At 50.9% G+C, this 24,345-nt stretch overlaps 8 protein-coding genes across 8 annotated transcripts; 5 read left to right on the forward strand and 3 right to left on the reverse strand.

Moving 5' to 3' along the window:
- Positions 1 to 407: 407 nt before the first annotated feature.
- On the forward strand, positions 408 to 2,940 carry PFICI_08637 (uncharacterized protein; the record flags this gene model as incomplete). The annotated part of the gene is made up of 2 exons (XM_007837218.1): positions 408 to 663; positions 740 to 2,940. The coding sequence occupies 2 exons, from the start codon at positions 408 to 410 to the stop codon at positions 2,938 to 2,940; spliced, it is 2,457 nt and encodes an 818-aa protein (XP_007835409.1).
- A 245-nt stretch (positions 2,941 to 3,185) lies between these two features.
- Positions 3,186 to 5,018, reverse strand: PFICI_08638 (uncharacterized protein; the record flags this gene model as incomplete). Its single annotated transcript, XM_007837219.1, has 5 exons — positions 3,186 to 3,251; positions 3,304 to 4,088; positions 4,155 to 4,571; positions 4,636 to 4,776; positions 4,832 to 5,018. 5 exons carry the CDS (start codon positions 5,016 to 5,018, stop codon positions 3,186 to 3,188), a joined length of 1,596 nt encoding a protein of 531 aa, XP_007835410.1.
- A 695-nt stretch (positions 5,019 to 5,713) lies between these two features.
- Positions 5,714 to 7,836, forward strand: PFICI_08639 (uncharacterized protein; the record flags this gene model as incomplete). Its single annotated transcript, XM_007837220.1, has 10 exons — positions 5,714 to 6,017; positions 6,078 to 6,111; positions 6,201 to 6,277; positions 6,329 to 6,406; positions 6,465 to 6,477; positions 6,531 to 7,108; positions 7,161 to 7,295; positions 7,353 to 7,486; positions 7,559 to 7,634; positions 7,697 to 7,836. 10 exons carry the CDS (start codon positions 5,714 to 5,716, stop codon positions 7,834 to 7,836), a joined length of 1,569 nt encoding a protein of 522 aa, XP_007835411.1.
- Positions 7,837 to 8,841: 1,005 nt separating this feature from the next.
- Positions 8,842 to 10,491, forward strand: PFICI_08640 (uncharacterized protein; the record flags this gene model as incomplete). The annotated part of the gene is made up of 1 exon (XM_007837221.1): positions 8,842 to 10,491. One exon carries the CDS (start codon positions 8,842 to 8,844, stop codon positions 10,489 to 10,491), a length of 1,650 nt encoding a protein of 549 aa, XP_007835412.1.
- A 1,281-nt stretch (positions 10,492 to 11,772) lies between these two features.
- PFICI_08641 (uncharacterized protein) lies at positions 11,773 to 13,804 on the forward strand (the record flags this gene model as incomplete). Its single annotated transcript, XM_007837222.1, has 2 exons — positions 11,773 to 12,826; positions 12,954 to 13,804. The coding sequence occupies 2 exons, from the start codon at positions 11,773 to 11,775 to the stop codon at positions 13,802 to 13,804; spliced, it is 1,905 nt and encodes a 634-aa protein (XP_007835413.1).
- A 105-nt stretch (positions 13,805 to 13,909) lies between these two features.
- Positions 13,910 to 15,178, reverse strand: PFICI_08642 (uncharacterized protein; the record flags this gene model as incomplete). The annotated part of the gene is made up of 3 exons (XM_007837223.1): positions 13,910 to 14,851; positions 14,913 to 14,954; positions 15,014 to 15,178. The coding sequence occupies 3 exons, from the start codon at positions 15,176 to 15,178 to the stop codon at positions 13,910 to 13,912; spliced, it is 1,149 nt and encodes a 382-aa protein (XP_007835414.1).
- Positions 15,179 to 16,364: 1,186 nt separating this feature from the next.
- Positions 16,365 to 18,571, reverse strand: PFICI_08643 (uncharacterized protein; the record flags this gene model as incomplete). The annotated part of the gene is made up of 5 exons (XM_007837224.1): positions 16,365 to 16,650; positions 16,703 to 17,457; positions 17,519 to 18,248; positions 18,329 to 18,435; positions 18,515 to 18,571. The coding sequence occupies 5 exons, from the start codon at positions 18,569 to 18,571 to the stop codon at positions 16,365 to 16,367; spliced, it is 1,935 nt and encodes a 644-aa protein (XP_007835415.1).
- A 1,106-nt stretch (positions 18,572 to 19,677) lies between these two features.
- Positions 19,678 to 24,305, forward strand: PFICI_08644 (uncharacterized protein; the record flags this gene model as incomplete). The annotated part of the gene is made up of 7 exons (XM_007837225.1): positions 19,678 to 20,005; positions 20,080 to 20,405; positions 20,467 to 20,579; positions 20,671 to 21,568; positions 21,629 to 21,723; positions 21,790 to 23,858; positions 23,935 to 24,305. The coding sequence occupies 7 exons, from the start codon at positions 19,678 to 19,680 to the stop codon at positions 24,303 to 24,305; spliced, it is 4,200 nt and encodes a 1,399-aa protein (XP_007835416.1).
- Positions 24,306 to 24,345: the final 40 nt, after the last annotated feature.

Below are 24,345 nucleotides of genomic sequence, written 5' to 3' on the forward strand. Positions count from 1 at the left end.
TGTTTCATGCCAAGATGTTTTTCCTTCAATCGGTTCAGCTACCGAGGTGAATCTTGGCCCTGAGGCTCTGGTCATGGGTATCTACAAGCAGTCAATGATTCCTCTACTATGCATGCTGACCAAGGTCTTGAAGGTAATGGGGGAAATATATAGACAAGTCATCTTGCCTGCACTCTCTCATCTTCTATTCTTCTCCATTTCATCTTTTCCGGGTGCTTGCACATTCTTTTCACCATCGCCGCTAGTTCGGTGTTTGTCATTCATTCATTCATTCATCCATTCAATTCGTTACAAGCCTTTGAAGGCCATATACATTCATTTCACACAACTACAGCAAATAGAAAGAAAAAGATATCTAGCCGATCGATATAACACACAAACAGTCTTTTGAAAACAAGTCACTCAAGATGCATTCTACCCTCGTGGGCTCAGTTGCCCTTGCTGGGCTTGCCCAGCTGGCAGCCGCTGCTGTCAAGACTACAGCTTACACAGATTCCAACACTGGCATCGACTTCCAGACGTATTTCGACACTACCACTGGCTATAGTTTCGGTATGGCTATTCCTGAGGATGCCACTACCGATTTCATTGGTCAGATGGTGGTGCCTCTGACCGACGGAGCTGGTTGGGGTGCCTTGGCCATGGGCCCAGGAATGACTGGCAGTATGTATTTCACGATCTTCCCATCTCATCTCAGTATTCTCTACAAGAACATGCACTAAATTAGGATTGTGTCAAGGACTTTTGCTCGTAGCATGGCCCAACGGAGAAGAGGTTGTGTCCAGTTTCCGATACACGAGCGCATACTCAACCCCCGACGTGTACACGAACTCGACACTGTCGGCCTTACCCATTGCCAATGGTACCTTTATCAACAGCACGCACTTGTCTTACACTTTTGTCTGCGAGGGCTGCGTGATTGGAGGCTCTACGACTTTTGATTTTTCGGCCGATACTGGTGCTCTTGGTTATGCTGTTTCCAGCTCCAACCCAACTACGCCGTCTGACTCGTCCACTGCTTTGGTCTACCACGACCTTGGTGCCAACATTTATGTTGCCAACTTTACTGCCGCTCAGTCTGCTCAATATGCTACTTGGGCTTCTTACGGGTCAGCTGTCAGCACTACTCCTTCCACCGGAGGATCAAACTCGACCAACTCAACCACTCCTACCACGGGTTCTGGCTCAAACAGCACCATCTCTACCCCCACAACCTTCAACACCACTTACGATGTCATTGTTGTCGGCGGTGGTACCTCTGGTATCATTGCTGCTGAGCGCTTGGCCGAGAGCGGCGTCAACGTCTTGCTCATTGAGCGTGGCCCTGCCAACACCGTGTCTCTCGGCTCTAGCCAGGGTCTGTCTTGGAACGATACTCTGACTCCCTATGATGTGCCCGCTCTTGGCAGCAGCTTGTCCACTCTCTCGGGTACCAAGTTCTGCTCTGACACTGCTTCAACTGCTGGCTGTCTGCTCGGTGGTTCCAGCTCTGTCAACGGTCTGAACTTCATTCATCCTCCAGCTCACGACTTTGAGCGTTGGCCCACGGGTTGGAACTGGGACTCCATTTCCGAGGCTGCTGACCGTCTCTACTCTCGCAACCCTGGTACCACGCAGCCCTCTGCCGATGGCAAGCACTATGACGACCTGGCTTACACCACATGGTCTTCATACCTCAGTCAGCAGGGCTGGAGCGAGGTTGACTCTATCGAGAGCCCCGATGAGAAGCATGCCGTCTTTTCTCGCCCCGCCTGGAGTATCTCCAACCACCTCCGCGCTGGACCTGCCAGAACCTACATGCCCTTTGCTGAGCAGCTTGACACCTTTACCCTGAGACTCGAGACCAATGTCATTCAGGTTCTGAGGACCGGTAGCACCGTCACTGGTGTCTTGACCCAGGCCACCGACGGCTCCACTCAAATCATTAACCTCAACACCAACGGCAAGGTCGTCCTCGCTTCGGGTGCCCTTTCCACTCCTCGTGTTCTCTGGAACTCTGGTATCGGTCGCTCCGATGCTCTCAGCATTGTCCAGAGCGGCACTTCTGGTGTCTCTTTGCCCGACTCGGCTGACTGGATTGACCTGCCTGTCGGACACAACTTGATGGACCACGCTCAAGTGCCTCTGCAATTCAAAGCCGCACCCACTTTTGAGGCTTTTGACTTTTCTGGCCTTGCCTCTTCGCCCAACTCGACAGATCTGGATCTGTATGAGCAGGGTGCCGGTACCATTACCCAGGCAGCTCAGCGCATGCACATTTGGACGTCGGCCAACGGAACCGATGGCGTAACTCGCTACCTCCAGGGTACCATCAGCGCCATGGCCGACGACACCGTCACCGTCAAGGTCTTCCTCACCCACGGTGCCACCAGTCGTGGTGAGCTCGGAATTTCGTCCTCGGGCAGCACCGTCCTCAACACCAAGCCCTGGTTGACCACGAATGAGGATATGGCCGTCTACTCTGACTTTATCCAGTCTCTGCTGGACATGACCTCGAGCAACTCTTCCATTGCGTCCGGCAACAGCACCCACACCCTGAGCTACTCCACCTCGGGCGCCACCCCGTCCAGCATCATCTCTGCGTCTCTGGTCAGCGGCGACCACTGGGTCGGCAGCGCCAGAATGGGCACTGATGATGGTCGCCAAAACGGTACCGCTGTTGTCGATCTCGATACTAGAGTTTACGGTACCGACAACCTCTTTGTCGTCGATGCCTCCATCCACCCCGACCTGCCCACCGGCAACACCCAGGCCATCATCATGATTGTCGCCGAGCAGGCCGCCGCCAAGATTTCCGCCTACAACGTTGCCAACTGGAACGGCAGCACCGGATCCAACTCGACCGATACCACTGGTGGCAGCACCGGCTCGGGTAGCGGAACCAGCAAGTGCCGCAAGAGAAAGCGATCGGTTCGCCACCAGGTCAACTGGCACTCTTAGAGTTTCTTTTCCTTGGAATGACTTTTTTCCCTGTCGTCAAAGACAACGGTGTGTAGCGGCTCTGATGAAAAGATTTCATCGCCTTTTTTCTTTCTCTTCATTTTGTAAATAGTTTAGAGCATTGTATTACATAGACGCGAAATGCATAGAGCGTACATAGACGTTCCATCTGAATTCTCATTGCTTTTGATAACGTGCCATCGCATCGACCTTTTATTGGTACTCCTGTATACTTCCATGTCCAATCATGGCGACCACGATCTCCGAATCACATTCGCCATTCGCTCGATACCCAATTCCATATCGTCTTTCTGTAACAATTATCAGTAAATCTCACATGGTTAGAAAGGGCAGGAAACGTACCGTAGTCATGGAAAAGGCCAGTCGAAAGTGCGACGAATCTGGATCAGCGCCACGCGCAGTTGTGCTGGTCTTGTCTGCGCCCTGCCACGGGTGGTAATAATATCCCGGCGTCAACAGCACGCGCTCCTCGGCTAGCTCAGCCCAAAGCTTGTTTGCAAAGATCTGTTCAGGGTCCACCTCGACCGCGGCGTTCTTGAGCGCCAGATACTTGGCGTTGTGACCAAAGTAAAACTTTGTCCAGATGAACATGCCGCCCGTCGGGGCGATAAAGCTAAAGACGGGGACTCTAGATCCATTCGGGCCGAGGATTGCAGCCACCAGTCCTCCCTCTGCCCCCGATAGCTCTGGATACTCGGACGCGGGCGCCAAGTCAAAGCTCTTGCGCAGCGCGGCAACCATCCAGTCCCTTCGACGCTGGTACTCGAGGCGCAGATTCTGCAGCCAGGTAATGTAGCCGTCGCGCGACCAGCGCGTGAGCAGGGCCAGCACCAGAGCCTGCGACAGGCCCGACGGGTCCTGCGTCTCGACCTCGGTGGCGCGCAGCAGGCGCTCCGTGAACAGCGGGTTGGCGACAAAGTAGCCCAGTCGCAGGCCCGGTGCCAGTGTTTTGCTAAAGGACTCGAGACGGATTACGCGACCCTGTCGGTCGAAGCGTAGGAATGAGGGGACCAGCGACGAGAGGAACTCTTTGTTGCTTGTCGAGGTGTACTCGGTGGGAGTCCCCGAGGTATCAATTTCTGGGTATTGCAGAAAGTAGTATGGGTCATCTTCCACAATTATGACATCTACAGTCGTTGAATGAGCCAATTGTGCATGATTCTTAAAGTGATCCAGTTTGTTATATCACTCACCGTACTTGACGCAGATTTCATAGATTTTCCGGCGTCTTTCAGAGCCCATCGATACACCCGTCGGATTCGAACCCACACTGACCAGGTACAGCACATGCGGCCTCTTAACGCCGGGGTGCGTCGCATCCCACGTGGACAAGATCTCCTCGAGGGCCGTGTCCGTGATGCCCTCGCCGTCCATGGCCACGGGGGCCGCAAAATTGTCATTGGGAATCCACAAGGCCTGCGACGATGGGTACGTGTAGCTCTCGCACAGGATATAGTCACCCTTTTCGCACAACAAGCCGACCACTTTACTCCAGGCATTGGTGTTGCCCGGGTGCAGGAGCACGTCAAAGTCCTTGTAGGCTGGACGGTGAATCTGCCGTGTAAAGTCGAGACACCATTGTCGCAACTCGGCATTACCGGTGCATGTTCCTGTAAATTTTGAGCTTTTGATGGACTTTTTCTCCAATTTCCCCCTTGGCGCACGATGACTTACCGTATTGAAGGAATTTGGACAGTGGCGGCGTTTCCCCCGAGTCGTTGGACAATTTAATCTCAAGGCTATCCGCCGTTGGCGATGGCGCCGACACAGTGAACGATGCATCGTACACGGGAAACAGAGATGGATGTGGGAGGCCTTGTAATTGCAATTAATACTTTGAGACCCCAAACTTGGTAAGGGGATTGCTTACCTCCAGCTAGACTGATCATGCCATCGTAGCCCATGAATTTGATTATATCCTTGAGCGGGCTAGGGTGTCGTGAGCGGGATAGCAAATTCAAGTGATGCGATAAATCGACGGCATTGGGTAAATGGCCATTCATTTTGCGTGTCGCCGTGGTCTCCAAAACCGCGGCTACAGTCTCGTTGTCGTTCATCTTGAGTCGTTTATAATCCGTGTTACCAAGAAAATGCAAGTAATGCTAAACAAGTATCGTTTCCTGCGCCAAGGGTTTTGTAGAGTGACACAAGCAACTCAATCTAGACGAGAGACGGCCGATGAAGACCGGGTAGGTAAAAAGAGTCACTTGTTCCCCGCCCCGCCCCGGTCCGCCAACTCGGCTTAGATGCCACATTTACGGTGGATGCGTTTTTCGGAGGCGTCCGATCCTTCGCGGACGTTCTTGAAATACCGATACTGTAAAGTATCATCATTCGAAATGGTGAAATGATGGCTCTGGGGAGATTCTTATCGAGTTACTTTACTCCTTCTACGGTCAAATTGAACCAGTGGCTTGGGTTAGTCAAGTATCATTGATACTTGACCCATGTCCGTAGGAAGAAACCAGATACTATTGGCTTCGGTACACAGCCGAGCTCCGGCCGAGACCCCCTAGAACAGGTCACCAGCTTATCGACATGATCATCCCCAGGATATGGACTAGACTCGTGTGACAATGGACTGCGTGTTGGTTGTGGCGATAAGATCCTGGAGATATTACTGTCGATTATGCTGCAATTGATAACCTGGCCGCTTCCCTGACTCTAAAACTTCAAGACCGTAATGCTGTAATTCTGAAAATCAAGGCCATTGGAAGGAAATCTCGTCTTTTGCTTTGAGTTGGATTCCAAAATGTCGTCCCACGATATAGAAAAGTCGGCCATGAAGGATGCGCCCGGCGTCCACGCTGCGGCACCTTCCATCCAGGAAGGCGGCGATGGCAAGGCAAGCGATGTGGTTGCCGACATTGTACACGCTGCCGAGGGAGAGTATACAGCGGCTCAGTACGCCAAGGTACTTCGACGAGCAGATTGGATTCTTCTTCCCCTCATGTGGATTGTGTCTGGCACGCAGTATGCCGACAAGGTGTCTGTCAGTACACAGGCTACCTTTGGGCTTCGTACAGACACGGGATTGGTTGGTCAGCAGTATTCATGTGAGTTGGATGCATCCTAGCTGCATTTCTGCACTTGAAATTGGTACTGAGTCCAGCCAGGGTTGAGTTCGGTGTTCTACATTGCCTATCTCTTGTAAGTATTATTTTTTTTTCTTTAATCTGAGCTTCTAGACATATACTCCCCCTACGACAGAGATTGGAGATCTAACACCGCATTCGTAGGGCCGAAGCACCTGGAAATTATCTCATGCAAAAAGTCAACATTCGATACATGGTCTCGATATCCATGCTCATCTGGGGTATGAAGGAGCACTATACACTTGTCAATTCATTTGCTGACTCTTGCCAAGGTGTGCTTGTTCTTTGCATTGCATTTTGCCGAAACTTTGCAGAGTTGATGGTAGTACGAACCCTTCAGGGTATTGCTGGTAAGTGATTGAAGGACTTGGGTAGAATCCATCAGCTAATCAATCGCTCTTTTTTCAGAGTGCACAACATAGTGAGTCAAATGCATAAATGCGATCAAAACGATTAGCCAACTAATATCCTCAGTCCGGCACTTCTTGTACTTACGGCATCATGGTACACAACAGAAGAACACAGCTCGCGCGTCATGGTATGGGGAACCGCGAACGCCGGTATGGACGTGATTACGAGTCTCATCAACTACGGCATCGGCATGCGAGCAAAGCAGGACCCGACGGGGCTGGCGCCTTGGAAAGGCATCTCGCTCTTTCTCGGCTCCCTTACCATTGTGCTCTCGTTCATTGTCTACCTCGTCTTTGGCACGCCACGAGAAGTCCGCTGGCTCAGCGCCGAGGAGAAGCGCATTGCCTATGCTCGCGTCGTCGCCAGTCAGACGGGTTCGGATGCCCAGGAGCGGACGCAGTGGCGTTGGGATCAGGTTCGGGCTTCGTTCCGTGATCCTCAGCTCTACTTTGTCTTCTTTTTCGTCGTCATCAACTCTATTCCCAATGGTGGAGTCACGGCCTTTGGCAACTTGGTCTATGTCTCTTTTGGATTCTCGAGCTTGGATACCATAGTCAAGGGCAAGATCCCTCAGCAGTTACTTTCCATTGCTGTTTTCGCCGCAGCCGGTATCCTTACGAGAAAGAAGGCCAACCTTCGAAGTAAGTCTTGTCTCGCATCTCTCTCGCTCAAATCAGATATTGACTATCACAGTGTATGTTGCTGCACTCTCCGTGGTCCCGTCCTTTGCCGGCATGCTCGGACTGGCTCTGTTGCCAAAGACCGGCCACCTGTGGACAAGATGGGGCGTGTACTTTATCACGTCCATCGGAAATGTCGCTGCACCGAGTACGTAGTCTTTGCGTCGAAATCTGGCGATAAATATCATAACATTGACATTTACAGTGACATGGACTTTGATCCCTTCCAACATTGCCGGTCGAACGAAAAAGTCTGTCATTTCTACAGTTCTTTTGATTGCATACTGCACCGGCAACACCATTGGTGCTCAAGTATTCCAGGAAAAAGATGCCCCAAGGGTAAGTCATCTTGATACCCACACACAGTGATTCCCATGGCCCAGCTCAAAGCATGCTGACACTCCATTGCAGTACATTCCCGCCATTGTCGTGTGCTCTGTCATGTACGGATTACAGTTCGTCATCTTGAGTATATGGAGGCTTTATTGTAGGTTGATTCCTTGCCTCAGAACGTGGAGCGACCAGTAGCTAATCTCTATACATCTACAGACATTCGCCAAAACCGAAAGCGCGATGCCATGGTGCGCGACCTCGGAATGTCGGCCGAGGAAGCAGAGCATCAAGGCCGTCTGAATGCGGAATCCGACATGACGGATGTCGAGAACGTTCATTTTAGATACAACATGTAGTTGTTGCTGATCACACATCCTAAACAGCCAGCGTCTATGACTGTATGAGATTGTAAATAAAGGTTATGGATGATGTGTAGCTGCGCATTGGTTTGGTGGTGATGGCAGCTCGTTATCATTATAAAAGAAGAAAATGTGATTGAGATTTGAAACAAATCGGAGAGAGGCAACCGCCATCGCGAGATGAATGCAATTGAATCTCAATATAACGATTTATCTTTGTACTTCTTACTTCAAATCCCCCCTTCTTGATCAGAGACGTGAATGTGACCTAATCTTGGGAAATGATAAGATTTTCTTTTTATTCAAATACGATGTTGAAGGAATTCCTATTTCTTCTAAATGAAGCATCAATGTTGAAATAGCGATAGATATATCAAAACATTCAAGTGTATCAACTAAACAGCTTTTACATCAAGTCTCAAATTCGCTCTTTTTCTGCCGACACGGAATTCATCGCCCAGAAGTCTAGGGGTCATGTCCACTTATTTCTCACGACACTAATGAATGCGCTGGAGATCCATCCGTCGATTAATTCAGCCAATCACTGAGCGTCGCCTAGAGGGGTTGCCACTAAACAAGCTTCCGCCACTGGGCGGCCACCCCAACTATAACCAGCGATTACAGGCCGTACTATCGGCTTCGGTCGGGGCAGCGCGATGAAGAGACCACAACCAGAACCAGAACCGCCAATCTCAATCCAATCTCATTTCTTAGATAATAAACATTGTCATCATCTTCCGAGTTCCGTGCCTTTCAATCATCGGCTGTTTGCACAGCTTCTATTGCTATCTCGCTCCGTGGTCGGTCCTTGATGTACGACCGGTACAAGTGGACCTGGAATATTGCGAATTTTGGTCAGTTATAGTGAGTGTTATTCGCCCTTTTGTCGGAAGGGATCCGACCCAGTGACCCGTCCACAACGATTGACACAACACTTGTGTTGATGTACTGTGACCAAGTCGTTCACATTGTCATTGAACCAAGATACAATTTTCTGGAAGAATGGGAGTCACCATCTCATATCACGTCAAGGAGTGCCAGCTCGACCTTGGCAAGAAAGGTGCCATCAAAGGGCTGCAGTACGATAACAAGTCCCGTCGCTATGCCGGGATTCCGTATGCCCTACCACCAACCGGCGAGCACAGATGGCGGAAACCAAGACCTCTTCCGGCATCATACCGATTTTCATCAGGCGGCGGTAGCGACGGGGAGGAAAGGCCCTTTGATGCGACCGAGTTCAGGCCGGTATGTCCGCAGGGCTCCTTCAGTGCCAACCCTGAACAGGGCGGTGACACGGCGTTTTCCGAGGACTGTCTGGTCATGAACATTTGGACACCGGTGCCCAAGGATGGGGAAAAGGCCAACCAGAAGCTTCCCGTCCTACTCTGGTTGCATGGAGGATGGTTCCAGCTCGGCGACCCGTCGCAAGACGCGACCATGGACCCGACGGAGATGATTTCTACGGGCGGCCTGAATGCCATTGTGGTCGCCATTGGCTACCGGCTCAATATATTTGGGTTCCTAGCGTCTGAGGAACTGCACGCCGAGAGCGAGGGTTCTTCGGCTGGAAATTTTGGTCTGTGGGATCAGCGACTGGCGATCCGCTGGGTCAAGGAGAACATTGACTTGTTCGGTGGCGACCCCAATAACATAACTCTCGGCGGGCGTAGTGCCGGCTCATATGGTGTCGAGGCCCAGGTCCTCCACGACTTCCGTGGCGCCGAGTCGCGTGTAGGCGCGGCAGAGCAGCTCTTTCATCGGTTCTACATGATCTCAAACGCTATACCGGCACAGCCAAAGACCCTGGCCGAGTCGCAACCTCAGTTTGACGAAATATGCGCTTACTTCAAGATCCCGGAGACGGCATCGGGCGCCGAGAAACTCGCCAAGCTGCGAGCGCTGAGCTGGCGGGACCTGGTCTCTGCAATCTCCCACCTCAAAAACCACACATTCCGACCCGTGACGGACGACCTCTTTATCCACAGCGGCATGGTCGAGTACCTGCGCGACGGGGCCTTTGCAGCCGACTTTACCAGGCGCGGCATGCGCATCCTCATTGGCGAGGTCCTGAACGAGGAGACCCTGTACGCCACGTACAATGCGCCCGAGGCGCCCACGCTCGACGCCCTGCGCCTGCAGATTGGCAACTACTACGCCCCGGCCACGACGGACCGCATCCTCGAGCACTATGATACGTTGCCTCCGGAGAACCAGGACAACCTCGCGGCGTGGCGCGCCGTCTTTGGCCGCATCATTGCCGACGGCCAGGTCCTGGCGCCGTCGCGCGGCCTCGTGCACCACCTGTTTGCGCACGGCGTGCCGCTGGGGGACATTTGGCGGTACCAGGTGGCCAAGCGGCTGTCGTTTATCACGGAAAAAGTGGCGCCCGCGTCGTTTGGCGTGTCGCATGCCATGGACAAGCCGTGGTGGAACTTTTCCATTCAGCATGGACCGACGCCTACAGAGTTGCGGCTGATGGAGGAGTGGCTGGATATCCTCATTGCTTTTGCCCATGATGATCGCAAATACGACTTTGGTACGAGGTCCATTGATGAGTTCAAAGCTGTCACATCGGATGACGTGATTGAGATACAACAGGACAAGAAATGGGGTCATTTGGTAAAGCTCAGTGAAGTGTTTGCGAGTGACTAGTTGATGGCAGATTCGCCCCTGGAGCTCAATTGCAAAGATACAATGTCTATGACCCCAGTGATCACAGTACCTTCTATTACCAATATGATCGTGATTGGTACATGCAATTGGCCAAATACGCTTATGAATACTTTGGTTGAAAGGCGTATACTGACGCGAGCCCGGTCATAATAAAAGGAACACGTTATATGTTATCTATGCGGTAAATGTATTTCAAATCAGTATGTGTTGCTTCTTGGCTTGCGTGGTTCGGTGCCATCCGGTCTGAATAAAGCCAGCCAAGACTGTCGTCCATTAGTGCAATTCTGGCCATGTATCATGTGCTGCGTATAGGTGGAAATCGTTGGCTTTCAGCCATTTCGAGCCCATACATCCGCTCACCGAGTTCAGGGCGGAGTTCTTGCTTGCAAAAACAGGGAGCAATCGCCTGCATATCGTACTGGGAGTCCTTATGGGCAAGAAGCCTTCTTCATTTGAGAAGTATTCTTGTCTCACTATAACGTCCACTAAAGACACGCTATAACCTCAAAAAACCGTCCACTAAACCAACCACTGAGCCACCCACTGGCAAAAAAACAGAAACCAGATTTTCTTTTTCTTTTTTTGGAACATCACAAAATTTGAACACAAGACTTTTGCATAAAAGATTAGAGATTATTACAGGATTACGACCACAGCGGTGCAGCTTTTAAAATATTAATATCCTCCAATAATATTCTTATGGTGCTAGCAAGGAGAGTAAGAAGCATTCTTTATTTGAGAAGTTATCATCGTATAAAAAGCCTGGGGGGCTTGAGAAGTGCTGAGAAGGCTTCCTGCCCCAGTTGGGGTTTATCTTCACTCATCTGCGCTTAGTCATTCGGGTTGACATGCTTAGGAGGACGCTGCAGGCACGCGGGGGAAACCGTTGCTCATTCAAAAAAATTATCCCCCAATCGGATGTCTAATGACTTGGTTCAGAAAATCTGTCTTCGTCGCATCGCATTAAAGATACTACGATATGATAATATTTCTTGTTTGACGTGAAGTAGTATTCAGAATAGTGAAAAAAAAAATTTCGCCTCGCTTTAGTTATGTGCGGAAACTAGATGAGGGTTTGGATCACAGTAAATCGTACAATGTGTTTTTACCGTTCAAGCCTTGCTCTTTTATGGCAGAGGCAAGAGCGGGACAGACGGTTATATAAGATCACCTTCTCGTCCATGATCGTCTGAATCGTTGCCCTTTTAACTCTATAATTGATCTCATGTATCATATTTCCTCGAGACTTCAGTGGCTACGATGACTGTAAACCGATTATCTCGTCTCCTTATTGAACTCTGTTGGATTCACTGCGTCTCTGCTGTTTTATACAGCGAATATATACTGGCACCAAAGTCAAAGACCCTGCTCCCCAAATCGGTATATTCTCTTAATGGCCCGGTCGCAAAAGCACATCGACTTCTCTCCGGTGATGCCGCAACCTTCACAGGCGTCAACACCAGCGTCACTTTTGATTTTGGCAAGGAGATCGGCGGCAATATCAATTTCAACGTAGACTCTTTCGATGGGAGTAGCCACTCGCTGGCTTTCACTTTTACAGAAAGCTCGCAATGGATTAGTCCCGAATTTTGTGATTCAGTCTTGGGCTCCACTGGCCGGGATCCTCCCATGGCATTCAACATAACGAGCAAAGGTTACCATGCCTCAGAAAAGAATGTCTTCAGAGGAGGCTTCCGTTACCTGACGGTGGTGAGCAACAGTACTGGTACAATCGCAATATCCAACTTGACAGTCAACTTCAATGCGGAGCCAGCAACGCCCAATCCATCAGCGTACACTGGGTATTTTCACTGCGACAGCGAGAAGCTGAATCGCGTTTGGTATGCGGGAGCCTATACCAACCAGATGTGCATCATTGATCCCACGCAAGGAGACTCATTGAAGAAGGGGTTCTTGGCCGACAAAGTCATCTCCAATGGGACCTCGGTCCTTGTGGATGGGCCCAAACGATCTCGTATGGTTTGGCCTGGTGACATTGTTGTTTCAGCGCCTTCGCTTTATGTCTCTACCGGCAACTATGATGCAGTCAGAAATGCTCTTGATTCTCTTCTTATCTTGCAACAATCTAATGGTCAGCTTCCTTACGCAGGCACGCCTTACCAGCAGGGACACAGTTCAGAGACCTTTTTGTGGAGCTTCACATATCATCTTTATACACTTATTGTTGTATACGACTATTACATATTTACAGGCGACCTGGACTATATAAAGGAAGTCTGGGATCAGTTCAAGCTTGCGCTTGATTATAGTATCTCAACAATCGACTCTACAGGAATGGCATTAGTCACCAGTGGTAACGACTGGGGGAGAAGGTCCATGGGCGGTCATAATATTGAGGCAACTTCCCCTTTCAGCCATTTTCTGAGGCGAGCCCTTCGCTAACTTTATCTAGGCCAATTTGATCCTCTTCTATACCTTAGGGCTTGGTATTTATCTTGCTAACGAGGTCCATGACGACACTGTCGTGGCGGAATGGGCGGCCAGCCGCACGAGTATCCAGACCGCAATAATTCCATTTCTTTGGAATAGTGCAGCAGGTCTATTTAGGGACAAGGACACTTCATCTGTGACCCCCCAAGACGGAAACTCCTGGGCCGTTATTTCCGGCCTGGTGAACTCTACAATCGCCTCTGTTATCTCCAATTCCCTCGCTGCGCGATGGATTCGTCCTTACGGTGCACCTGCTCCTGAAGGAGGAACTACTATCGCGCCGTTTGCCTCTGGTTTCGAGCTTCGCGCTCACTATCTAGCGGGCAACGCATCCCGCGCAGTCGACCTGATGTCATTTATGTGGGCAGACTTTATGCTGGACGACCCCCGCATGACGAATAGTACGTTTCTTGAGGGTTATTCGACAGATGGCTCAATTCGATGGGCGCCATATACAACGGCAGACTCGAAGATAAGTTATGCTCACGGCTGGTCGACAACACCGACATCCGCTTTGACAAACCTAGCGGCGGGTATTCGATTGACTGGCCCCGCCGGAAGGTCATGGATTATGCAACCGAGATTGGGAGGCCTGAGAAATATTACAGCAGGCTTTTCAACCAAGTTGGGAGCTTTTACGGCAAGCTATACTCAAGGCGGGCAAATGGGCGAGTTTGAAACACCAGCGGGAACTGAGGGCAGCTTTATATTCTCACTTGGCCCGTCATACTCGAAATTACAGCTAAAAGGTCCTGAAGGGACCTTAACAAGCTTAAATTCGTCCAATGATGCTATGATTGCATCATTGCCTGGAGGGAAATATTATGTTCGCTTTACTTAGCTGTTGCTGAAAGAACCCTCTAGATATTGCTGTTTTACTGTCATGGGTTGGATATCACGGGACAATCGCCACAGATCCACAGCTCATCAACTTGGGCTGTTTATCTTATTGGCCAAAACCCTTCTTATCTTCTTTTCCAACTTCAGGTTCCGTTACTTTCGGCACACCAAGCATTCGTGGCGACTGTGCCGTGAGTCCCATCTCTTCTGTATTCTTGTCAAGTGCATGTGACTTGGGCGGCTTATTGACAAGTGGTGCATCGCTAGAGAAGGATTGCGAGGCTTTCGGCTCGGTAAACATGGTCATCTCCCTCTCGACCGTGATAACGTCTGGCGGCCTCCGGTTCGACGCCGACGAGGATGCACGCCGGGTCCACCGCCACTTGGTAGGCGGAGGTCTATCGGGTACCTCGACCGTGGCGGTGACGCTGTCAAGCGGATGAATCGCCGTGCTGTGATTGTGCGTTCGACCGTCGCTGCCGCTGCGTTCGCCGTGCGCGACTCGGCTGAGCGACTGTTGCGAGATTTGATCCAGGACCGTCTTGAAATCGTCCAGGAACAGAGTGTCGGCGGCGCACTTGAAGACCAATGCCAATCGCCAGTACGGGTTGATGCCCGAGACCATGAGATTCCGAAACGTCACGATAACGTCGGCCAGGATAAAGGCAATGGAGACAAACATGCACCCCAGCATGGTTGCGAAGCGGGCATTGATCTTGATGAGTTCGCGCAGCGTGAAACCGTACGTATTTCCAATGGTCTGTATGAGTTTCCAGGTTGTGAATATCCACCACGGGTCCCTCACAAGGAATTCGAATGGTCTCATTTTGACATTGACATCGGACCCCAGATTGTTGAAGAATTCAAAGTTGGACCAGGCTTCGGCGACCCAGAATGGCTGCACTGCGAGCAGGGTCAAGATGAAAACTCGGCTCCCCCATATTGGCAGAAATGGGCGAATCTTGAGCCACGATATAACATTGTGTAGTTGGTACGAAACGAAGAGCAGAACTGCAGTGCTGCTCAGATACCAGCCATACACCGGATCCTTTCTCGTGCATCAGTAAAACTACTTCGTCACATGGCTGCGAGATAGAACAGACACTTACAGGTGCAAAGATGAAAGTTCCATGAGCCATGGCAAGAACCAACTGATAACAAAGCCATGAGATGGGGAATCTCCAAAGTAGACAATATACTCTGAACCTACCTCGAGCAGGATAAGCTTGTGAAGGGTGTTTCTCCTCTTGTAATTGGAAAATACAATGAGAAGTAAAATGATAATGGCGCCAACATTCCACCCTTCACCCCAGGCCTCAAGAATCTGGCCATCTACGGAGAGACCCTCGCGTTGTGTCTTGTTGGCGGGCGCCATGTTTTGTTCGTCCAGCAACCGCTCACAATTAGATGCCCAACCATCGTCGGTGGGGCCGCGCGAATGGAAGAAACATCAAAAGTATAGAATGCGGTGCGAGGAGAAGTGGGGAAGGGCGGCGATGAAAAAGTAGGATGGAGAACAACGGACCCTGGTTACCCCAGACTTTACAGAGGGCAAGCTCTTTTGGCAAGAAGGAATACGACTGGGTGAGCCGAGGGGTCGGCGTGGCATCACAATGCGAAGAAAATCTGAGTCAGCCCGATGGATGACAGCGATCGACGTCTTTTTGTGCGTACTATGTCTCTAATGTAACGAGGGGGGCAAGAGGCGGTGATGGCTGTTTCTTTTCAGGAGTACTCGATGCAGATCCTGGAGCAGCCCGATGAATTCGAATGGCTTGGAGACGACGCAACCCGAGATCCTAGAGTGGCCACCAAGTAGCTGTGCTTGTACGGCCTCCGCCCCAAGCCACCATACGTCGTACAATCTACAAGCATGTGGCGACACAACTCCAAAACGTGGGCGGGCTGACGCCAAGCCATCAGTGCGTATAGGTAGGTATTAATAGCGGTCAATGGCAGCCTTTTTCCCCATCTTCTGAGACAGTCCTGTGCTGTTCATGGAATGTTGCAGATAACCCCTAATGAGCCATAATGATTCGAACAGCATAACCGACTACTCCAAAGGATAGCTTTCCGCAAGAACCTTTTTGGAGGCTTCTTGCAGTCGGCAGTTTGAATCGGTCGGTAAAGAGGTGCCATTGACTTGACTAGGTAACGATGGCTGCACATTAACAAATATGCCAACAACACAACTCAAACCAAAATCGTCCCGTACTGTTTCCGTCTGTCTGCAGAAATGATGTTGTAAGGCTGTCTTTCGAGAAGTAAAGAATGGACCGAACTTTTGCCTGGCGTCTTCGAAGATAGCTGTCGCGTCATACCGGGGAGTGAATAGATTGCGCTCCTAGGGTTCCAAAGCAACCAATTGTGAGATGTTCAGCTCACTCCAACGTGATGCAAGCGAATTTGAATGATTTTGATTTGCAAAGGCCTACATTCTCCGGTGAAAGGGGGTGGGGGGTGTGCGCTTCGGTAACACGGCATGGATGGAAGCAAATGAATGGGGCCAATGATTCTTGTCGATCGCTTCATGTTCAGGTATCGGTTGTAATTGACAGTGTCTATGGTGACTCGTGCGACAATATGTGGTGTGGGAATGATTGTTGCGCACCCTGAGCCTTCAGGATGGCGTGCGACCCAAGCCGGATCAACTCGGCCACGAAATCTTCAATCATCTTCATATGGCTGATCTCATTTTCGGTCAGTCTGGGTATGCGAATATTCTTGATGAAATGGGGTGCAGTCCGCAAAAGCTCGAGATCTTCGTTTGCCCTCGAGCATAATGGGTTGAGTAAGATGTTGCAAAATATTGTCAGGATCGCCGTCATGGGGTAAAAAATGACCATCCTAATAGAGAATATTAGTTTGTGGTGACACCACGATAGTGTGTAGTACTGACCAGAATGATTCTCCTGCCAATGCCTCCACAGCTGTACGTAAATAAAGCAGAGTTGACCGACTTGCTTCAACAGACAAGGCCAGACTAGAGCTCACGCCTTCCGATTCGCCGCTGTCGCGATTGTCCCACGACCTACAACGACTTGTGGCCTGGTGTATGGTGGCCACCAGATAATGATACTCGAAATTTGTAATGATATGGTGCATTTTTTCAGACACGCTTAGATTGTGGTTGATGCCACCATCGCTCTCACGATATGACAGGCTTGGGCGATATGATGGGGAGATGGCCATTCGCCATTCCTCCAATTCATCATCAAGCTCACGGATATCCCGCAGCAGCTCGGCATCCGACTTTAGCAAGGCTTGTGCAGAATACAGAAGCCTGCCAGCTTTTGACTTGATGAGAGCTAGCCGCAAGTCTCCTGGCAGAAACGGATTCCCGACCGAGTCGATTCGTAGCTCTTGATTTGGATCAGAGTACTGGCTGGGCAAGGTGAGATTGCAATGCTCGTCTGAGATAGCAGGAGGGTGACCTGAACGGATCGCCGCGTCTTTATCGAACGAGTAGCACATCCAAAAGTATTTGCGGATGTGACACTTGATGCGCCAGGAATTCTCCGTCTCGCTGTCCGGTCGGGGAGATGAAGGATCGATCGCTTGAGTGTGCCCACCCAGTATCAAGACTATGCGGCAAGCCAAGGCATGGAACATGACTGCCTTTTCAAAGAGACCAGAGAACATGTTGAACATGCCCTAGCGACAATATTGTTTTAGGAACCCATGCTACTCTTAAACATTCCAAGAAGGTACTTACCTGCATGAAGGCAATCTGAAGTCCATCAAGGCTTGTGTCCACCATTACTTGGGGGAGGAGATACTGTGCCTTCAAGGCGCAAGCGTTACAGTCCACAGGCGTCACATTGGCCGATGGCTCCATGAAACTAATGATGCTGAGAAAGGAGAGGACACAGGCCTTGGCTCGAGCATGTTGGTATCTTGGACCCCGCCCAGGAGGCTCGTATGCGGCAGCAATAGTCTGCTTGAAGAGCTCTGTATCAACAATGGGGAATACATACCGTATATGGCCATTGCAAAAGAAATTGTAGTACTCTTCGGTTACCTTCAGGTCAGGTAACTCGGTGTCTGATGGAGAGGCAAAGGCATCATGGTCGCGATCATGATTATGCCAAAGAGGAAGGTCGAGCTGAGCGAAACCAAGTGATTGACCCGTCTGGGATTCAATCCATCGCCTTCCACCAGAAGAAAAGAGAGGCACGCCGTTGCCCAAGCTGATCTCGCCAAGGTGGTATCCAGCAAAATGGAGCTTGCCGAAGGATCCAATAGCGCTGTCGGGACAGGAGAAGGCCTGATCACCTAAGCGGCCCGGGGAGTCGACCTGGCTATTTGACGACGACCCGCAAGAGGCTGACTGTTGCGACTCGGCTGCGGGCTCGGGGCGGTCATCCTGCTGCTGGGTGATCTTGTTTGCTAGGAACTGCTCCAGTCTTTCGATGCGCTGAGACAACCCTTCTGGTCTGGGCTCTCTGATTGATTGATAAGATGTGGCGTCAGATGCCTGTGACGATAATTTCGCCTGTACTTGGGACCGGATTGCTTTACTTACTTTTTGGATTTGGCAGTCTTCTTGACCCGTGTCGGCCTGTTGAAAGTACAGTCCAGACTGTGGTGGGAACACCAATTACACTTTGGTGACTCAGCATCACACTGGATCTATATTTGCTCACACGGTTTCAGTCTCTTTTTTCACGAAAACAAAAGATGTGTCATCATGCCCAAGGAGTCGACTGACCTTGCGGCGGTAACAAGAGTCGCAAGCCCTCTTTCTTGCCTTGGACGTTGAGCTCATCTTGCTCTTTTTGAAGGCCGCTGACATCAGTATGATTGGCCGTGGAAGCAGACTTTGCTTACCATACCATTGTTCTTCTATCAGCAGAATCTGTCACAAACGGATTTAGACATGAAGATGCGGCGTCTTTCTGGTGCCGTTACTCCGATCATAACCATTGGAATGGCGATCACAGCTGCCAAATCGCCGCTGAGTCAGCGGAAGTAAACTGACACAGACGGGGTCTTTCTTCTAGGCTTGCTGCAGGGATGAGCTCGCTGTGGATGCCGGCAGTGCCTTTGGCCAAATCAGACAAGCACGCGTTAACAGGGGCTGCACAAGGCAGCGCTAAAGCTAATCAAAGTTAGTTCATTAGTGCAATTAATCTGCCAAATCGTTTCGACGCTTGACTCTTTGACTGGGACCTTTGAATCTTTCAATGTCCAAGCTCGCCGCTGACTCAGCGGGAATATTCTTAATACTGCTTCCGCATTCCTTCAGCACTCCTTCAGTCTCCAGTCCACGACAAGAGCAATCCACCTTGATTGGATCGCCTCCGGGGGCTTCCAGAAACTCCGAAGGACCGATATCCATCCTGTTGGTAAAACCTGGTGCCTGAAATCTTTGTTTAGTCACGGATATAGCCTCTGATTCGCCTTGGCCGAGTCCGAATTCATCCTCGCTTCCGCGGAACCAAGACGAGGCTCAATCCTTTAGTGGGGCGATGCTGTGTAAAAGGGCCCAACATACCTTACCCATCTCGTCTAATCGTTGATATGTCGGGGTCTATTCTGTCATGTCTGTCCTGGGCATTACAAAGCGGCGTCGGCGTCGCTAACCTTCAAGGTCCGACTTGTAGGTTTTGCGGAGGAGGCTACGAGATTCGATGTGGGTATACGACTCCGTTGGGTCCGCCAGAACAGATATTCTAGATCTGCCAAGGAGCCCTCGGCCCGTTCAAGATCACTGTTACCGTAGCAGAGTCCCTTACGAATAATAATATAATACAAGGCCCATGGCCGGCTTCTTCCTTTGCAAAGTCAACTCACAACGATATTCGTAAACGTGGTCGGCCCAACACTAGTCTTTGCTCTGACCGATCTGAGCAGACTTGTTTCAACGCAGTCATGGCCGACAAGGAAAGCTACCACGGTAGTGAGACTACTCAGTACGATGGAAAAGACAACTCATGGGGAATGAAACCAAAGATCGTAGAGCTGCGGGAGAGGGATCAACGGTCCGGCTTCCCTGCTCGAGAACTTGGAGTCACCTGGAAGAACCTCACAGTCCAAGCTATCAGTGCCGATGCAGCCATACACGAGAATGTGGCATCCCAATTCAACTTGCCGAAACTCATCCGCGAGTCAAAACACAAGCCTCCTTTGAAGACGATTTTGGACAACAGTCATGGCTGCGTCAAGCCTGGAGAGATGTTGCTGGTTCTCGGCCGACCTGGTGCGTGGATCTCTGACGGATGCTGATGATGAATGAAGGTCAAACTTGAGAAACTAACGCGAAACACTACATAGGCTCTGGCTGTACGACTCTGCTCAGTCTTCTATCAAACCGACGAGATGGCTATGCCTCAGTATCCGGCGATGTCCACTACGGCTCGATGAACCACAAGGAGGCAAATAAATACCGAGGCCAGATCGTCATGAACACAGAGGAGGAACTTTTCTTTCCTACTTTGACGGTCGGCCAGACCATGGACTTTGCGACCAAGCTCAAAGTCCCAGCCAAGCTACCAGAGGGGGTGACTTCTACTGAGGAGTTACGTTGTGAAACCCGCGATCTCTTGCTAAAGTCTATGGCTATTGAGCACACTGTTGACACCAAAGTTGGAAATGAGTTTGTATGTGATGACGGGCTTGAGATTTTGATCCCCATTTGGCTTATGCTAACGATTTTTTCAGGTTCGAGGTGTATCTGGTGGTGAGCGTAAAAGAGTATCCATCATTGAAACTTTGGCAACCAAGGGCTCTGTATTCTGCTGGGACAACAGCACCAGAGGTCTCGATGCCAGCAAGTAAGTCCACAGCCTTTCATATATCGCCATGTCGCAACTCTCCATCTTCCGGACGTGTACACTGCAAGATAATGTCGCTTACACTTACTAGTGCTCTGGAATATGTCAAAGCCATCCGCGCCATGACTGATGTTCTTGGCCTTGCGTCAATCGTCACGCTTTATCAAGCTGGTAACGGCATCTACAACCTGTTTGACAAGGTCCTTGTCCTGGACTGCGGCAAAGAGGTATATTACGGACCGATGAGGGAAGCTAGACCGTTCATGGAGGAGCTTGGCTTCATTTGCCAGGACGGTGCCAATGTGGCCGATTTCCTGACTGGTGTGACCGTGCCCACGGAACGCCAGATTCGCCAAGGACACGAAAACACTTTCCCCAGAGACGCCGATACCCTCCGAGCGAAATACGAGGAATCACCAATACACGCACAGATGATCACCGAGTATGATCTTCACACATCAGAGGAAACAAAGGAGAAGACAAGACTATTTCAAGAGGGCGTGGCAAATGAGAAGAGCCACAAACTACCCGCCGGAAGCCCCAATACAGTTGCCTTCGTTGACCAAGTCAAGGCTTGCGTCACTCGTCAGTACCAGATCCTCTGGGGTGACAAGGCCACCTTCCTGGGCACCCAGATTTCTGTCTTGGCACAGGCCCTCATCTCGGGTTCTCTCTTCTACAATGCGCCGAACAACTCAGGCGGCCTGTTCATCAAGTCGGGCGCCATCTTCTTCTCGCTTCTTTTCAACTCGCTGCTAGCCATGTCCGAGGTCACGGATTCCTTTGCTGGTCGTCCTGTCCTTGTCAAGCACAAGCACTTTGCTTACTTCCACCCTGCTGCCGTCTGTATCGCACAAATTGCAGCAGATATCCCGGTCCTTTTGTTTCAGATATCGATATTCTCTCTGGTGTTGTACTTTATGGTAGGACTCACCATGTCGGCTGGTGCTTTCTTCACATATTGGGTTCTTCTCCTGGCAACAACAATGGTAAGTCGATCAGACTGGCAATATCAATACCAGACTGCAGAGAAAGCTAACATCCTCCAGTGCATGACAGCAATGTTCCGTGCCATCGGCGCATCGTTCCCAACATTCGATGCTGCCTCCAAAGTATCTGGTCTTATCATCTCCATTGTTGCAATGTACGTATCTTTACAACAGATGTGTTCAGACGAATTCTGCAGATAGAATACTAACTCCTATGCTAGGTATAACGGCTACATGATTACAAAGCCTCAGATGCACCCTTGGTTCGAATGGCTCTTTTGGCTCAACCCCATGGCTTACGGCTTTGACGCACTCATGTCCAACGAGTTTCACGGCAAGACTATCCCCTGTGTGGGCACTAATATCGTGCCTTTGGGAGAAGGCTACGACGACCCGGCCCACATGTCTTGCACTGGTGTAGGTGGTGCGGTACAAGGCGAGACCACCGTAAATGGTGATGCTTACCTCTCCTCGCTGTCATACAGCCATTCTCACCTTTGGAGAAACTTTGGTATCCTTTGGGCCTGGTGGGTTCTCTTTGTCGCCATCACCATCTTCATGACCTCTCGCTGGCGCTCGGCTTCGGAAGCTGGGCCATCGCTCCTCGTTCCTCGAGAGAGGGCCAAGGTGTCGCGCGCTCTAAACAACGACCCGGAATCTCAGGTATCAGAAAAGCAGACCATGACTAGAAGCGCCGATCGCAGCGGAGAAACCACCGAGAACGAGGAATCATCCGCTGGTGATCTCGTGAGAAACACATCCATCTTCACCTGGAAAAATCTTTCGTACACGGTCAAGACACCATCGGGCGACCGTACGCTTTTGGACAATGTGCAGGGTTGGGTCAAACCGGGTATGCTCGGAGCTTTGATGGGTTCTTCTGGAGCCGGTAAGACGACTCTGTTGGATGTTCTTGCTCAGCGCAAAACCGAGGGAACAATCCACGGCTCCATCATGGTCGATGGTCGTCCTTTGCCAGTTTCTTTCCAGCGATCAGCCGGTTACTGCGAGCAGCTTGATGTCCACGAGCCCTTCGCCACGGTTCGGGAGGCATTGGAGTTCTCTGCTTTGTTGAGACAAAGCCGTGATGTGCCCCGCGAGGAAAAGCTGAAGTATGTCGACACAATCATTGATCTTCTCGAACTACACGATCTCGCCGATACTCTGATTGGTCATGTAGGTGCTGGTTTGACGGTCGAACAGAGGAAGCGTGTCACGATTGGCGTTGAGCTCGTCTCCAAGCCAAGCATTTTGATCTTCTTGGATGAGCCAACTTCTGGTCTAGATGGCCAGTCTGCCTTTAACACTGTCCGCTTCCTGCGCAAGCTTGCCGACGTCGGCCAGGCTGTGCTGGTCACCATTCATCAACCATCTGCACAGCTTTTCGCTCAATTCGATACACTCTTGCTCCTTGCCAAGGGTGGCAAGACGGTTTACTTTGGTGACATTGGCGACAATGCCGCGACGATCAAGGACTACTTTGGCAGATACGGTGCTCCGTGCCCCGAGGAAGCCAACCCTGCCGAACACATGATTGACGTTGTCTCTGGCCATCTCTCTCAGGGCAAAAACTGGAATCAGGTCTGGTTGGATTCGCCGGAGCACACCTCAGTGACAAAGGAACTTGATCGCATGATCAGCGACGCGGCAGCAAAGCCTCCGGGAACCCTCGATGACGGACACGAGTTTGCCATGCCCATGTGGTCCCAGATCCGGATCGTGAGCAATCGCATGAACACGGCTCTGTTCCGCAACACCGACTACATCAACAACAAGTTGACGCTGCACGTTACGTCGGCACTTTTCAATGGCTTCTCGTTCTGGATGATTGGCGACAGCGTCGGTGATCTGCAGATGCGCCTCTTCACCGTCTTCAACTTTGTCTTTGTAGCTCCTGGTGTGATCAACCAGCTACAGCCTCTCTTCATCGAGCGCCGCGACATTTTTGAGACTCGCGAGAAAAAGTCCAAGATGTACTCGTGGGTCGCTTTCGTCACTGGCCTCGTTGTCTCCGAATTTCCCTACCTCTGTATCTGCGCCGTCCTCTACTTTGTCTGCTGGTACTACACCGTGGGATTCCCGACCGACTCGGACCGCGCCGGCGCAACATTCTTTGTCATGCTCATGTACGAATTCGTCTACACGGGTATCGGACAGTTTGTGGCCGCCTACGCACCCAACGCCGTGTTCGCTTCGCTCGTCAACCCCATCATCATTGGTGTCTTGGTGTCTTTCTGCGGTGTACTGGTTCCCTACTCACAGTTGACAGTCTTCTGGAAGTACTGGATGTGTAAGTCTTTTTTTTCAAACCCACCTCACCGGGCTATTTAAGAGTCGAACTCGCTAACAAAACTCTTGTTTCCTAGACTACCTTAACCCCTTCAACTACCTGATGGGAAGCATGCTCGTCTTTGACGTCTGGGGCACGCCCGTCAACTGCGCCGAGAGCGAGTTTGCCATTTTCGACCCGCCCAACGGCACCACGTGCGGCCAGTACCTGGCCAACTACATGATGGGCGCCGGCTCGGCCAGCAACCTCATCAACCCAGACGACACGTCGGCCTGCAAGGTGTGCGAGTACAGCAACGGCAGCGACTGGCTCAAGACGCTCAACCTCGAGAGCTACTCGTACGGCTGGCGCGATGCTGGCATTGTGGTTCTCTTTGCCTTTAGCTCGTATGCCTTGGTGTATGCGCTCATGAAGTTGAGGACCAAGGCATCCAAGAAGGCCGAGTAATTTTTTTTCTTAATCCTTTTATCTGGGTGGATCATTTGAT

The sequence above is a fragment of the Pestalotiopsis fici genome (assembly GCF_000516985.1).
Source record: "Pestalotiopsis fici W106-1 unplaced genomic scaffold PFICI_Scf_6, whole genome shotgun sequence".
Taxonomy (NCBI): Eukaryota; Fungi; Ascomycota; class Sordariomycetes; order Amphisphaeriales; family Sporocadaceae; genus Pestalotiopsis; species Pestalotiopsis fici.